Raw genomic sequence first — 16,865 nt, 5'->3', positions numbered from 1 at the left:
GAGTTTTACCCCATGTCTAAAGCTGTTACTAGGGTTCTAGAGAAGGATCAGAATATTTTATTTATTTAAAATAATGTTTAAGCTTTTCACATTACAAGTGTATTGTCTCAGAGATTGGTGATGTTGATAGGGATCCCAGGGCCTCTTCCACAACCTCTCTGGCTGATGCAGTTGAAGTCCCCAGCTGAACAGCAGCTCCATTTTAGCACAAAAGAGTTATCTAAGCAGGTATTTATAGTCTGTTTAATGTGGCTGTTTTCTACTTAGCTGTTCTCTTTCATCATCTGGAGTTATACTGAAGTTGTTTCTGACTTAAGGGTGACAGAACTCAGTCTTGGAATGTGGCTTTTCCTCCTCAGCTTCACATCTATGTTTTATTGGGGGGCAGGATTGTTTCTGGCTCTGTATATTCGTTCTGGTGCATTTTAATAAGAAAAGAAAAAGATTTTATATTAAGGATATTGGTAAAAATGTAGTAACTAAGACTTGTAGACAACTGGATGCTTTTTAAAATAAGAGTTAAGTATTGCTATTTTTTTTCCTACGATTTTAGTTGGGGTATTTTTAGGCTAAGAGGAAAGTCTGTGAAATAATTTGGAGGTGGTTGTACTCCAGATATTGCCTGTATGTTTGATTTCAGTTTTTATAGTATCTGAGTAACTTACCTTTCTCTTCTGTTTATGAATGTCATGCTTTAAGTGAAGGGCATATGGTGAGTTGTATCAGCAGCTACGGCAATGCAATTTTACATAATGAATTTTCTGTTTTTAAGACTGGCATTCTAACAGTCTAGCATGTTAGAGGTTTGGGTTTTTTTAAAAATTCATGTCTTTGTTCATTTGGTAAGTGTTAATTGAATTAAATGGGGAAGCTTGTAAGTTCAACACAGAACTAGAATGCTGTGTGTAGGAAATGTCTTAAAGAAGCCATTGGTTAGCTCATGTGTGTATTCATATCGGGGGGGGGGCAGTTTGTTATCCTTGATCATTCTGTAGCTGCACACAATATTTTTAAGAACATAAAGCTGGTCAAATTGTAACAGATAAAATTTCCATCTAACCCAGAATCCCATGTCTGATGGTGGACAAAAAGGGATGGGCAGAGAAAAATGCATAGTTCCAGGCTCCAGCCATTGATGTCTCAAAAACTTTTTGTGCCTGAGGTTGTTTCTGTGGACTTAGTAGACTTCAAATGATTTCTCTTCTATGCACCTTGCTTATCTCCCCCTGAGACTGGGAATAATATTTGCAGCATCCTTATCACCGGGTGTTCTACAACCTTAACCATGTGTTGTCTCAAGAACCATATCCTTTTGTCTGGTTTTTGACACACTTCACCAAAAAACCCTTTAAAAGCAAGTCTTATGAAGTTTTGTTGTAGTTTAAGATGGTTTTGGAGGGGGGAAACCATAAAAATTTTCTTCCTGATTTTTAAGTACAGGCGGGTTTGTTTTGATATACAGAGGAGACATTCTGTTAATCTAACATTAAAGGTTTTCAGTTTTGTCAGTATCATATAAATACATTTGTATTTTTAGTTCTTGGCTCCAAAAGAACTGAAAAATGAAATTCTGCCTCCTACAGATGAAGGTGGTGATGTCGATGATCTGGTGAGTACCATAAAGATATGCTGTGGCTTTAGAATTAAGCTCTAAGTGAAAGGTACAATGAGAGAGCCAAATGCTTCTTAAAACAGTAGATATTAGAGTGCATGGCTTAAAAACACCTAAGGAATTGAATCAGAAGAGCCATGTGAAATTACTTACTTGCTATTGTAAGACTTAGCCAGGTGTGTAATTTCATGATGGCAAATACTACGTTATGTAGTAACATAGGTGTTTACATGGGTGAAATGTGTCCTCTAGATTGTTTCAAAAGGCCATGCATTTGATAGTGGATTGGTATAATTTACTATAATAGCATTTTTTAAAGTTTGTAGATCTTGAACAGTTGAAATGGGTTGAAAACTGAAATTCAAGGATATCAGGTATTTTAATAAATATTTTAGCCATCTTTTACGGGCTGACTCATTACAAATCTGTCTCCAAGGCTTAAGCTGATGATGTAGATGGTTTTAAAGAACCTTTGATAACAGACAGATTTCTACTTTTGGACTGTACTTTAAAAATCTATAAATTGCAGATATGATGATGTGAAGATGAGATTTTTAGGTTTGATTTTGTACTTTATAGCAGATTAGTATTAAATTCTGTGCAATCCATTTATGTTCCATGATAAGGATCTCCAAATTTGCTTTGTTTTCTCAGCACTAAACACATGTACGAAATAATTTCAATTCAATGCTGCTTCTTTCAAATCTGTTTCTTCTGTTTGCAGCTGGACATGATGTGACTGGTGATATATGGTGACAGTACAAGCAAAATTTTGGAAGGGCTCTCTCTTTGAGATGGGGCACAAAAGAAGATGCTAATGAGAAGACAGTACATTCATCTTTATTTTCTCAAATGAGAACAGAAATCCCAGAGACATTTCCAGCTGGTATAAATGTCATCTGACTTTTCAAAACCAGAACAGAAGATTGGAATTGTCTGAAATATTTGGGAAGTAATGATATCTTTAAGGCTTTTTTTTTTTTCTTTAGAACACTGAATTTAGCTTGTCCTTTGTATTGCTTTCAGCTAAACACTACTAGATTTGATGAGAACTGCTCTGGTGCCTGAAATTCTTGTTACATTTCCTGGGAAGGAAGGCAGAAATGTCACAGCAAGGTTATCAGGTAATACTGAGTATTTAGTGGAGGTAACCTTGTAGCTTTATTGTTACAGAAAGGAAAGCATCTCTATTTTCATGCTTTAAGAAAACCAACCAACTCAAAACAAATAAAAAAACAAGATAGTGGAAAAAAAACCAAGCCCAACAAAGCACCATAGAAATCACCACAGAGGCTTGTGGGAAAAAATTCTAGGCCGGGGACTCACAAGTTAATAGTTTGAAATACACAACAGAATCTAAAGCACACAGCAGAGCCAAGTGTGCTGATTTTGCCACACTGTCTGCAGATCAGTAATTATGGTCATGTCTGTACTGCAGGTGCTCTATCCAGTCAGCTCAGCAGCCACTCAAGGTCTCTGTCCCTTTCTGTTACACATTTTCCTGTTTTGTGAGCTGGGATTTTTGATTTTTTAGACTTTTAACTAGTACAGTTACTGTAGACTCCTGGTGCTGAAAGGAAGAGTGACTCAGTTCTATCTCCATTTCATACACTGCTGAGAACTGCTAACCCAGAGTGGAAGAAGCCATGACAGCTGTACACTGATAGCTGTGATAGATAAGTGATAATAGTTAATACTGGTAACCAGGATGGAGTAATGTCTACACAGAGCAATCCGAACTAGTCAAACACTGCTTAGAAAGAGACATTCAAATCTGATTACAGAGCTGAAGAGACAGTAATGACACCTTCACACATACTTGTCTGTTACAACCAGATTAATTCCTTTATAAGCTGTTCTTTCATTATTGTTAATGTATAAATATACTGTGCAAAATGGTATTAAGATCACATAGAAAGGAAAAAACATGATCTGTAGTTGCAAAATGTTGTGGAATATCTGCACTTTATACTGGCCAACAGCTCCTGTGTGGGAAACAGCAATTGCTTTTTGCCCCTCCTTCCTTACAAAGCACCCTATTCTGTCCTCTCTTGCATCCTATCCTGACTGAGTTGAAAGCATTTCTCAAGTGCAGATGGCAGGGAACAAGTGATCTTTGTAGATCTTTATAGCTTTTGTGTCACCAGAAGATATTTTTCTCAACTGTAAATAAGAATTATTTGATCAGTGTTTTGAATGTCTTTTAAGGTCAATATATGGTGTATACTGGCTGGGGGTTTCTTTTACACTTTTTTTTTTTGTTTGTTTGTTTAATAAAAGTATTTTAAAGGTTGGGTTTTGCCTTCAGAGCCATGTTTGCTAAAATCAGGTGACTACTTATGCAGTACCTAAAGGAAACTATCAGAAGCCCCTTTTCTGGGCCTACAACACAAACACTGAATATCAAAATCCCTTTACAGAAGCAGAGTATACTTATTCTGTTCTTTACAAACTCTAAACTTTGCAACACCCCAGTAAAGTAGTTTTTACTGTATTGCAGAGATGATGAGAAAATCTTGGTCAAGACCACATAGAATATGGAACCTGGGGACCAGAATATGGAATTACTTTGTTTCTTTTGATTTAGTTGACCACATTTCTAGAGTGTATTGCTTCTGTCAAGGAATAGACATGTAGTTTGTGGAGAATTGCTGCATAGATCTTGTTGCTACCTGTACAGCACAGTATGTACAGGTAGGCTCAGTGTGGTGATTGAGTTGCTAGTACTGAAAATAGGAATGAGAATTTATGACTCAAAAGTGAATTCTTGGAAGGCAAGAAAAGCATCTTTCATTGTACCCAGCCTTCTGAGTATCAGTCTTCAGAAGCTTCTGATCTTAGTGAGGGTCTGTCACATCAGCAGCCTGATTTTACATTTGTTCTTTGGCAAAGGGACAGCTTTCAGGTTCTTTTTCAATGACTGGAAGAGATCTTGCATTTAGTTCAAGCTCACGTTTTCAGTTACAAAGTCTGACATACTGTTTAGTAGGCTCACTGTTTACATTGAGAATTCTCATTTTCAGTTGCCACACTGACCAGTCCTCAGAAGCACTGGCGCAGTTAGCTGTCCACTTCAAAAGCAGCTATAAAGGAAACACAGTGTGCATTTGTTTTCTTGCAAGCAGCAGAACATCCCTTGTCAGGTACTTTATAGCCAGCGAAATTATCAGTGTCTACAAAAAAGAAGACTGATTTTTGTTATATATTACTGGTTTATTTTCTCTTTTCCCCTGGAAATAATGCCTCTCTGGAAAGCTCTTTGAATGCTAATGATATGGGGCAGTAACCTTACTTAGCTTTGTTTGCCAAGAGATCAAAGCTTATGATTGTTGTCTGTGTCTTTCAGTTAATCTGCTGCTCATTGGGCAGAATCAGCTTTGATGGAGTGGCAGTGATTTCAGCATTATGTTTTTAAAGTTTTTTGTAAAAGTTGATGCTGGGAAGAGGTGAAAGGAAAAGGAATGATGAGTTCAGCCTCAGGAGAGTTTCTCCCCTCTTCGTCTGGCCCAGCAGCTGAGAGTTCCAGCCAACAGCCTAATAACTGTGTCACATCAGCCTAGTCTGCAGGTCCTCTTCTTTCTTCTCTTCCTTAATTAGAAGAGGTGTGTGGACTAAAAGAATATATTTTGCAGTGTGGACTTTGGGAGGTGGAGAGTATACAAAGGTATTATACCAGGAAGTGTAAGTAATATGTGAGGGAGCTGGGATCGTAGCATGGAACTGAGAATACTCCACAGAAAAGGACGAAATACTGGGTTTGGGAGTCATAGAGGAAGACTAAGACTCTTCTGGTGACACTATATAGTGAATCTGTAAGTATCTAGGCTATATCAGTTCTGCAGGCAAAGCTTGTTGCTCTGTCACTGGGTAGTGGCGGTCTGCTAACTGGGTTATGCAGTTCTCAAGTTTGATCTCATTCCTTTTTGTACTCAGAAACCAAACTTGTCCTCTTGGACAGTTGTCAATATGCCACAGTAATAAAAAGTAACTTCTAGAGTGTTACGTAGTTGAAGACTTGTGATTTGGGTGATACTAACCAGGTTGAAATGAATGTCAGGTCACCAGTATGGTGTCAACATGTTTGGAGCATTCTGAAAGCAAGGCTTTGTCTCTGTCCTTAGAAAGTGGCACAGAAGTGTTACACGTACCATCAAAGCACTTCTAATGTGAAGAGACCTGTTCTGCTGCACTCTGGTCTCTTAATGCCTGGGTGGATTTGCATCTTGCTAACTTTCCTGGTATTTGGGTTTTGACAGAATTGTCTATTTGATGTTGGAGCAGGGTCTTTGGAATTAGAAAACGAGGAAGGAAAATCAGTTATCTCAGTTGTGAATTCTACAGACATAGGCCATTTTTATATTTTGCATTTGCACATGATGAAAGGCAAGGGAGGAATTCCCTTGTGATCTCAGTGGGGTTGGGGATAATCTGGAAAGAAGAGTTTTGTCTTGCATGTTGGTAAGCTGGCAAATACACTGGTGGATGTTGCTGCTGTGCTTGTAAGCAATAGGGTGGGTTTGGGTTTGTTCAGCCTCACCGCCATCAGTGTGAAATAAGCAGTTAACTTCTGCTGTTGGTTTGTGACAGTGGAAAACACATTTCCACTAAACTTTCAGCTTTGCTTCCTTTCCACTTCCATCTTCATTCTGCTCTTGGTACCTTTACGGTAATGGAGCCCAGTGCTAGGAGCACTTGTGAATGTCACATGTAGGAAACCTCCAAGTTTTCTTGTGTCTCTTTTGAGATGCAGGTTACAAAGATTTTTTTAAAAACCCAAAATGTTCTAGCAGGGGACTGGAGGTCCACCCAGGCTTGTGTTTCTAAAGGCTCTGAAGAACTATCACATAGAAAAAACAGTTCTTTCAGCAAGCCCTCACTGCTTAAAGGTGCTGGTAAAGGAAGGCAGCATTGACTTCTGCAAGAGATGATTTGCTTTTCTGGGGGGTGGAGTTCATGTATAGCATTTCTCTGCACTGTTTTGAAGGCAGCTCTAGGAGAAGTTCTGCACCAGTTTGGACTCTTCTCTTGTGATTACTGAACCTGAAAAGTTTAGAGGAATAGATTACCACATATTAAAGAAAATAAAGGAAACCAGAATAGATGAAGTTTTCTTTTGTAATACGGTCATAATCTGATATGAAGAACTAAAATAGATATATTTAAAAAGGAAAGTCTGTGTTTTAGTCTCTCTTACCTTTCCCAAAGGATCAAAAACCACACTGAACTCTGCATAAAAATTTGGCGTAGAGGCAGAGATACTCTTTACAAGAAAATTACTTGGAAAACATTTGAACAAATCTTAGCTTGATTGTATTTTTCCATGCAGCAAGTTTTGGTAAGTGGAAAGATTAGTGTCCTGTCTTCCCCCTTTTACTGTTTTGGAATAGCGTTTGCACTTATGAAAATAAAAGAACTAAACAGGAACTAGAAAACCTCTCTGTTTTGTTTTTACAAATCAGACATAACTTTAGTGCATCTGTGAGATGAGTGCCTTAAAATAGAGTCTTTGCTCATCTGACTCTGCGCATACTGCACTTTTATGACTTAAGCTGGATAGAAGTTAATCTGCTTCCTCCCAATAAACTTTGTGAAGACAGCATGACTAAGACATAGTAAAATTAATTCTGTTCCTTCTGATGCCTTGCCAGCACAAGTCTCAACAGTTGACCATCAAAAGCACCTCTTTTGCCAGCACACTGAAATACTTACAGTACTTTTTGCTGTTACGAAATAATGAATTATTCCACAGCACTAAAAAGTACTCAGATTTGGTCACATATATATATTTACTGGTACATTAATTCTTAGGACCCCTCTATATGCACCAAGTCAGCTATATGGACTGCTATGAAAGTTTGGGGAGCCTATAATGGAATTAGTAGGTTGACCATGGAAATATATTCATTGTTGCTTTAAATATATCAAACCAAAGGATTGTTTTTCTTCATGGTCTTACTGGGTTCCAACTCTGTCTCATCCTTTCTTCCTATTTTAACATGCAGTAATAGGCAGTAATAACTGTCATTTTCTTTTCCTCCAGAAGGGAGTGAATCTTGCAGCTTTCAAGATATTAACAAAAAGCAGAAATGCCTCCAGTGTAGCGTATAACTAGAAACATTTTCTATCTGTTGTCTGAGACAATGCATAAAGGGAGCACAAGCCCCTGAGGAGACCAACTGTGGTGCAGGTATTTTTGCCTGAAGCATGTGAATCAGACATAATGCTAGGTAAAGAAAGGTAAAATAGCTGTTAATACCTGATTGTTTGGGTTTTATCTGACTTGGATGTATGAGAATGCCTTCTCCAGCCTGCTAATGCAAGTAGTCAAATGGCAAAGGTTCTCTCCCCATGGAGTGAGTACACCTACAATGTGAAGAAACGCCCCCCTGTACTATGCTGACTTTTCACAAGAGTTCCAGGAGCTATATCAGAATGCTTAGGGACCCTTTGCTTACTCAGAAAGGAGAGAGTGGGGTGGAGAGAATTTTTCTGTGGTCCCAAGCAGGCAAGTACTGAAGGGCCTGATCTGAATGAGAGCCAGCCAAGAGCATTTCCCTGTGATGCCTTAGCACTGTGCATGTAAGTCCTGTGTGAATTTGATCTCCTAGTCCACAGCTGTCCTGAATGTTGAGAAGGTGTCACTTCTCTGCCTGCAAAGGATAATAAATGGATCAGCAAAGGTGCACTGAGAAATCATATGATTTTTGTCTAGTGATTGTGATGTAGATTCCTCCCTATTACTCCTTGAGATCTTTCAGTAGTTACCACCTGTAGGATCTCTACATTTCAGTTTAACACCAAGGTTTAGAAGGCCGAATCCTCTCCAAGAAGAGCACAGCATAAGTGATAGTAATCCACCTTTCACAGAACTGTGCTGGGCACTGTACAAATTTGTGTATCATCTGAATCCCACCTTTAACTAACATCTGATCTTCTAGCGGCTCAACTTGCTGATTCACTTCGTTTTCTTGGGCAGGCTGGGGGGAATTTATCAAAGCTAACATCAGCCAGCAAGTATATCCTTTTTGTCCCTGAGTAAGAGGAATAAAGATTTTGGGAAGGAAAATAGGTTTGGTGATAGGAAAATTGCATATATTTAATGAACTTGCTTTTGTTTTATGTGCTATCACTTAAAGTACCAGGACTATCAGTGTGTTTTGTAGCTATTAAGCCATTGCTTATCTGGTATGGGTTGTGCTTTGCAGACAGTAACATTATCTTTGGATAAATGCACTTACTGCAGAAATGCCTTGAAGAGACAGAGATAGGGAAGGTTTCTGTCTTTAGTACTTTTGCTGGCTAACAAACAAGGAAAACTTGGAGAGCACCTGCACTTACAGGGACCATAAGAATAGCTAAGGTTGGGTTTGGTGCACGTTGTTTGTAAGGGGTCTGTGGCTTTGTCACAAGGGGTGGTTCAAAACTCTGTGAGATCTGGTGTTCAGGCTTCTTGGGAGATAAAGGAGGTATTCTAGATGAAGTGTGTTCTATCAGAGGTGAATCCTCAATGATTCCATCTAAATCAGCCTGTAAATTAAACAGAGAAACAGGCTGTCCTCTGTAGCTGCATAAAATTTTTTCATTGTCTTATTTCCTAAGAATGTAAGAGAGCTAATATGGTTCACTAGAAGAGGATAGCAACAATAGGGTTTTATTCCTAGTTGTGTTGAAGGCTTATTAGGGGCCATTTATTCATAGTTCCACAGAATATCCTGAGTTGGAAGGGACCCACAAGAATGATTGAGTCCAACTTTTAAGTGAATGGCCCATACAGGGATTGAACCCACAGCCTTGGTGTTACTAGCACCATGCTCTGACCAAAAATTTCTCTGCCTCTTGATTATTCTCCCTCTGCAATTGTGTAAATTTGTTTAGTTATGATGTCTCCTAGGGAAGGCAATTTAAAGTTTTTTGGTGGACTTTGGTTGGATGAGACTTCATACCCAGAGGGTATGTCAGTGCAAAAGTTTTATGACAGAAGATTTGGCGGATGGGAAAAAATGAAGAAAAAAAAGTGAATTATTGTGATGTTCCCTGGGCATGAGAACATCATCATTAGTCTTGAGGAGAAATGGAACAGTAGGAGTTCCATTAAGTGTCCCACAGGCACCAGGAATATGTGAGAGGCAGACATTAAACAGACAAAGACTCAGGTATTCTGGAGAAATGGAGAAGTTGTTATTCCATTTAATGATTTTGAAAGGCAAGGAGAGGAAACAGATGAGGTTTCAAAGCTTATTATTGAAAAGAACAGCCTTTCTATATCTCTTTTCACATTCCAGAAAGAATGATCTGTTTTACATAATGATCATTTACTTACAGTTCTCCCAGACACACACATACTGACCTATTTAAAAATGCAAATGGTCGCAAAGTTCCCTTCAGGCAGCAGTGACAAAATCAATGTAGGAGGAAAAGGGTTAGTCCAGCAAGACAATCTGTAATTGGGTTGTAGCTTGTATGCAAGAGATTTCTCCACAGTCCTCAGGAAATGGGAGCAATATAGGCTTTAGCATTCGAATGACTCACAGCTCAAGGTTTACACATGAGATTGTGTATAACCCCTGTAAACCTAAAGCTGCTGATGATTCAGAAGTAAGAACTGTGATGAGACAGTGGACATGTGAAAAAGAACAAACAAACATGATGAGAGAAAAACACGCAGGAATGACTTTTTGCTACTAACAGGTCACTGTAACTTAAAATACAAGAATGACCCATACCCAAGGGGACCACTGGAAACCAAGGGAACCAGATTACAGGTGTATGTTACAGACTGTGTGCTGGAAGGCAGGACCAGCTTCACCTTCTAGACAGCTGTATACTCCTCAAGGAAAGATTATTCTGTAGAATCTAGTTCTTCACAGAAGAGCTGTGGGCAGTTTCAGAGATTTACTGAGCGGTAAAAAGAATTGAAATGCCAAGTTGCAACTACATAGAGAAACATAGAGAAACCTATGTTAGGTATCCAAAGCAAAGTATTTCCTTAAGTTTATCTGCTGGAGTTTTGTGCAGGAATTTCCTTGTGGTGGAATCTGGTCTTTAGGTTGCCAGTATCTGGTCTTGAAAAATTGCTCTAGGCCAGGCTGCAAATGATTTGTGACTGGTACAAAAACATCCTATGGGATGAGCACAACTGAAGAAAATGCAGTTCTATCACTCACTCAGTAGCTGCAGAATGGCAAGAATTGTTGGGATGTAATTCTATATTTTGTTAGGCTTTAAGTCATAGAATAGTTTGGGTTGGAAGGGGCCTTGAAAAATCTTCTAGTCCAGCCCCTCTGCAATGTTTCTTTAAAGAAACAATCAACCCCACTTTACAATTCCTAGTAGAGCAAATGCATCTGAAGATAATGTACCCTTGGCTGTAGTCTTTGTTGTACAAAAATTTCCTAAAGTCTCTGAGGATTTCCTGTGCTCTCAGAGACAGCACAAAACCAGGCAATGGGGCAGAAGTTGATGTCTTCATTGCACTACAGTTTTCCTCTGGATAGCAGTGACTGCACAGATGATACTGAGGTAAAATCCCCAGGTACGCCTAGAACTGGCAGCCTGGTTGCTCAGGTTCTACATGCTCTGGTGGCAGGGTGCAGGGAAGCTTGCATGACTTGGTGAATGCTCTTCCTCTACACTTCTGGGATTTGTTTGGTACCCAACAAACCAGGCATGTCTGTGGAGCACAAATTGTTCCCTGCATGAATTAAAGGCATCAAGGGAGCTGAGAGAGGAAGAGAAGGGAAAGGCAACTCAAAAAGCATATACAGTTTGAGATCAGATATTAGCTGAAAAAACAGTTCTGCTATGTTGCAGCTCCAGCCATGTAATTCCCCCTCCAGCCTGTTTTGCAGCTGTGCTTCATTCCCAGCTCTTACCTTCAGATAAAATCACCAATGTGTGCTACACTTCCAGGTTTGGGAGTCAAAACCCAAAATTCACCTCTCCAGAAAGGTACCAATGGGGTTCCAAGGCACCATTCTTTGGGGTCATAGCTATTTCTCCAATGCTGCATGGTAGACCTCCTGCCAATCTGTTGTGCTAGGCTGCTCCATTATAGTTTTTCTTGTTCTTGCTGTACAGCTAATCTCTGCTTTCTGAGGCCAGTGTCAACCTGATGACCTACAATTATCTCTCCTAGAGTTTTCTTGTGATGACTAGTTCCTGAAAGTCACTTTGGATGATAAGGGGAGAAAACTTGCATTATGGTTCTGCTATATGAGCAATTATGGTGTTAAGCATATGTATTCAATTCATGTCCAGAAACTTCTATGAGTAATGAACCAAGGATTCAGGTTTCCCTGCTGCTGAATTTCTAGCATGTACAGGTGGTAGGGCTTTTTCAGTGAGAATCTGCTAAAAAGATTTCAGGACGTTGTGTGTTTATTAATAACTTAGTGGCACAGAGAGTGCTGTAACAGCTTACTTTCATCCTGAGGTTTTCAAAAGAACATTAAGTGTTGCTCCTATTTTTCAGCTGAGTGGTTTATAATGTAGAGAGGCAGTATGCACATAGGTCAGTATTGGTAGAAATGCAGATGTAGGCAGGGCAAGATTGTTCCTGTGGAGGATTTTGAAGATGCCCATTTTGGGCTGGGGCACAGTCAGTGGCAAAGGCTGTGCTCTGCCTGCATATTCTTTGTGCATGTTACAGTGTCCCAAGGCTGCATTGATTTCCATGCAAAATTAACAAAGAAACTGTTCTTTACCCACAGGCCTCAAGGGTAGGTGTCCTCAGATGATGTCTGCAAAAATAGGTTAGATCTGAAAAAAATCTAGTGGAGGCAGGCTGGTTGTGCTGTTCCCTTACCATTTTCTGCCCTACTCAAGAGGCTAAAGCATTTTCTAGCAATAACAGAGCTTCAGATTGAAATCCTTCCTCTACCTGATTCCTCTTGGATGTTTATCTCTAATCTGTGTCTTTATCTCTAAAGATGTGCTCTTGTATAAGGGTGTATTGACAGGGTGATCAGCTGGAAGCTGCATCTATGAGGTGACTATGAAGTACCAACCTAGAGCTGCATTTTCTGGGACACTCTCAGCCTCCTTTGCAGGCCCCATCCCCTCTGTGCCACCAGCTGCTTAGAAAAGAGCCCCTTTGCTCTGAGGACAGTGTTTATTTGACCACACTATAAATAAACAAACGCTTTGTTTTGCATTGCAGGAGGGATGTGTAATAGGCAGGTGGAGGGAGGTGGACTAAATAAAACGGGACATCATTTTACAGTAAAGGAGAGCCAGACTCTGCTCTGGGTTCTGCCACAGATACTCTGCACCTTACATTCAATGTACTCCTCATTTTCTCCCTGTACCTGACTGCAGAGTGCCCATTTATCTGTGCAGTGGATAGATCCTCCATCTGAATCATGGTGGAAGTGCTGTGTTTACTTAGTGACAGCTCCTCTTGCAGTTGCTCTTTGGAGCTGAACTGTGCTCCCTGGGTTACAGCGAGTCATCCAGCTTGACAATTTTCATCATACAGTTTGTATGACAAAGGAGTGATTTTTTTAGCTCAGATAAGATCAAGCATAGATGATCTTTTAATGAAGTGATCTTTGTGCCTGATTGTATTAACATCACAGGGAGACAAATGAACCTGAGCTGCAAAGACCCCCCCTGCAGCTATAATTAGATGAATAAAGAGGTTCATATTGATCTATACATCGGCATGAGGAAGGAAAGAGCATCACCCATATATGCTTTCAAGACCAAAAGCTGGTGCAGGCTGCAGAGATGTCAACTTAAAATCGTGATCCTAAAGCAAAAGCTTCAGCCTGCTTGTATGACACTGCTCCACCTATTCTGCAAAAGAAACGGCCTGGAGCAGAGTCCATGCCACTGGAGCTTTTGGGGTCACTGTTGCCTGGGGGGAGCTGGGTCTGAGTTTGTGTAGTGTGACTAAGAGAGCAGCTGCACTTGGTTCATCTAGCAGAGTGCGGTGGGGGTCTGGTATCCTAAGAAAACTCATTGTAGGACTTTCCTGCTTTGTTGGCACTGAGTTGGCTTGTGCACTACTCAGTGCCCAGTAGTTCCTGACCACTGATCAGCGCCTTCTGGCCAATTCCCCCAGTTTATATACTGAGCATGAGGTTCTGTGGTATGGAATATCCCTTCTGTCAGTTTGGGTCAGCTGTTCTGGCCATGCTTTCTCCTGGCTTCTTGTGCACCTGCTCACTGGCAGAGCATCAGAAACTTAGAAGTCCTTGATTTAGGGTAAGCGCTACTTAGCAACAACTAAGACATCAGTGTGCTGTAAACATTATTCTTATAGTAAATCCAAAACACAGCCATGTGCCAGCTACTAAGAAAAAAGTTAACTCTCTCCCAGCCAAAACCAGGACACTGCTGTAGCCCAGTGTGTAGGCGTTTGCTGTCTCATGCAGCTGCCTGAGATCCTTGCTCCAAAGGGAACATAATCCCTTTAAACTAGGCCTTCACTCCCTTGATTGCTTTTCAAAATGTCTCAAAAAACATTTTCAAAGCTATCAAAGGAAGCTAATCATCTGTTTATGCTTAATTCCGTAAGAGTTTGCAAGAGGGCTCCAGACACAATTGCTTCAATTCAAGGGGTTGTTCATGCGCTCTTTGCTGTCAGCTGCAGCTTGGCTGATGGAGGAGACAATGCAAGAATGTGTCATTGGAGTTGGTGTTGCTCTCTGCTTGGCAAAACAAAGCATATAAAGGCATTTCAAAGATCTTACGTGCTAGCAAACATCTTTATGTGCTGGTGGCTAATTGGTGATACTTGTGATTAGGGCTTATGGGATTTACTTGTAATTTTGCTGATTTTAACCCTCAGGGGAGGTGGTTTAGGTCAATTCTCTGAGCAGAGCTTTGAGCAGGACTTTAACCTCAGTTTTCAGTGCTGCTTATCACATAAACTCGTCTTTCAGTGCTGGTACACCCTTGGCTGTGCTCAGTTTTCATGCTGGAGGGACAGTGCCCTTTCAGTGCAGCTTTGTTTGAGATCAACTTACTGGGCAGGTTTTGAACCCTTTGGTAGATTCAAAGCATCTTTTACAGTTTCTTGGACAGCCATCCTTTCCCTTTCTGTACCTCAGAAGGAATACCTGGCTCAGAGGCCACCTGTGAAGGAACTGTGAAAATGCAGTGTTAAGTACATGAGATGGAAAGGCCTGAGAAAAGTATGATAATTTTATTGGAGAGGAACATATTAAAAAATATTTCCCCTCACATGAATGAAGGGAAAATCAGGTCAAGTTAGAGTTGAGCTTGAATAAAAAATTATCTCTAATTCCTTCAAACCTAAATGGTATTTTTGTCTCTTGAACCAATTTTTTATCAGCTGAACCAGACCAAACTGCTCAACTCCAGCCATATGTGAATGGTCTGAGACATCAGTTGTAACTGCAGATCTCAGATCAAGATAAAAATGCTAGAAGCAGTGTGTTGCGTTTTGATTTTATTTCTGCTGGTTTGCATACCAATACAGTTTCACTGACTTCATAAGAGAGATGCTTATTTTGTATATTCTTGTGGATAAAATAAGTTCCTGTGCATATCCAGATGCATACATGGGTCTATGACAAAAATAAGGCAGCTACACTGCAGTAACGAGTTAGTCAAGAACTATACTTCATCAGAGGAGTTGGTTTTGCTTTCCCCTCTTCCTTCTCACACAGTTTCTAAAGGTACAAATGAGGCATTCTCCTGACACTGAGAACTGAGAATGTAATTAACAAGTGTCTATTGTGCCAGTCTAATTAGCGCTTCTCTTGACTGTCCATGACAATAATGCTATGTAACTGAAGGTATTAGCTGATTTATAAAATAGGAGTTAGAATGAGATTTTTTTTTTTATTACACTTCTACTACATGCCTGCTTGTGGAAGAACAGGACAGAAGTGTAGTAGAGAATCACTAATTCAATATGACACCTGTTTTGCAGTGTTACACCAAGTTCTTCTGTAGCACCTGATCTATACAGTGGATAAAAATAACATTGGGGCTTACCTTGAACTGACAGTGGTAAGAAAGAAATTTGAAGCTAATGTTATACCCACATTCCCATCTTACCTTGTAATGGCCAAATGCTGCAGGGAGCCTGGAACGATGGTTCTGTTTTCAGTGTGCAGTAAGGTTTTAATGTTGTTATGAGAAGTGTTTCTTCTAACTTGATTTTTTGGAGGGAGCTAAGACTTTTAATGTTAAAGTCAATATGTGAAATGGGCTTAAACCTAAAACTGGGACAAAGGAAAAAGAATCCCTGCCCTTGGAGCATGGAGCATGGAGCATTTGCAGTCTTTAGGGGCTGGACAACAAGGGAAGGGCTCTTGGAGAGTTCGATGAGTTAAATATGTGATACTTGGAAGGGGTAGAAAGCAAAAAGATGTGAAAAACCCAAATCCCCACCCCTTCCTTGCTCTCTGGTTTTTTGAGTGGTCTTTAGTTGAGTTGCAGGTGGAGTCAGAAAATCTGACCCAAATCTTAGGCTGAGTAATGGATTCAGTCCACAGTGGATGCACATGTCTGTACCTATCTGTCACGTCAGCTGATCTGCAGAGACATGCCACATTATCTGCTTCCTGAAGATGGCTTAAAATGCACCGGTGGAAGATTAACCTCCTCTTGCCCTTTGGGCTCAGGGGAGCACAGTGTTCTGAGGAGATACTTACATGGCTCTGACCTAGCTGGCTTTTCTGAGATGCCTAGGGCACTTCTGCATGCTTCTGTTCTGCATGATACAGACATACCTTGAGGCAGCTGGGGCTCACCTGAGCAATAACAGCTCCTTGTGTGTTTCAGTTACTCTTCAAAATTTTTAATCCTTGAACATCTGGTCTGTCCTAATTTCTCTTCCATTCTTCTCCTGAGAAATACAGGTATGCATGTGGCATCTGTTGCTCACCCTCCTTTGTTTAGATGGAGATAGAGTGTTATTACTATTTGCAAATGGCCATGGCATCTGTTGGAAAGTGCATTCCCCCTTTCAGATCTATTTCTTTCCTTGACTATTTTCCTCTTTTTCTGTAACTGGAAAAGGGGCCTGTTGTTACTTTACTTGTATGTTAGAAGTTCCTTTCTGTAGCGAAACCTTTTGAAACACTATAAGAACCAGGTACTGTAATTTGAAACAAGAGCCCTGTGAGTAAACCTGCTTTGTTCTCCTCTGCTAACTGGATCATGTCTTACCCCTTGATATGTGGTTCCTTTTCAATTACTGAGCTAAAGACCCAGCAATAAGCAAGAGCCATGCACCCTGGATATAACCACCCTCTCTCTAATGTGGGGGTGGCAA

At 40.2% G+C, this 16,865-nt stretch overlaps 1 protein-coding gene across 1 annotated transcript in view; it reads left to right on the top strand.

Annotated features, from left to right (window-relative positions):
- XRCC5 (X-ray repair cross complementing 5) overlaps positions 1 to 3,906 on the top strand; it is a 50,283-nt gene extending 46,377 nt beyond the window's left edge. Inside the window, 2 exon segments of the mRNA XM_032114760.1 lie at positions 1,538 to 1,609; positions 2,337 to 3,906. Coding sequence (XP_031970651.1) covers positions 1,538 to 1,609; positions 2,337 to 2,351 — 87 coding nt within the window. The 3' untranslated portion in view covers positions 2,352 to 3,906.
- The last annotated feature ends 12,959 nt before the right edge of the window (positions 3,907 to 16,865 follow it).

This window comes from Corvus moneduloides, chromosome 7 (assembly GCF_009650955.1).
Source record: "Corvus moneduloides isolate bCorMon1 chromosome 7, bCorMon1.pri, whole genome shotgun sequence".
NCBI lineage: Eukaryota > Metazoa > Chordata > Aves > Passeriformes > Corvidae > Corvus > Corvus moneduloides.
The sequence above is the reverse complement of the archived record's forward strand: the minus strand, read 5'-3'. Positions and strand labels throughout refer to the sequence as shown.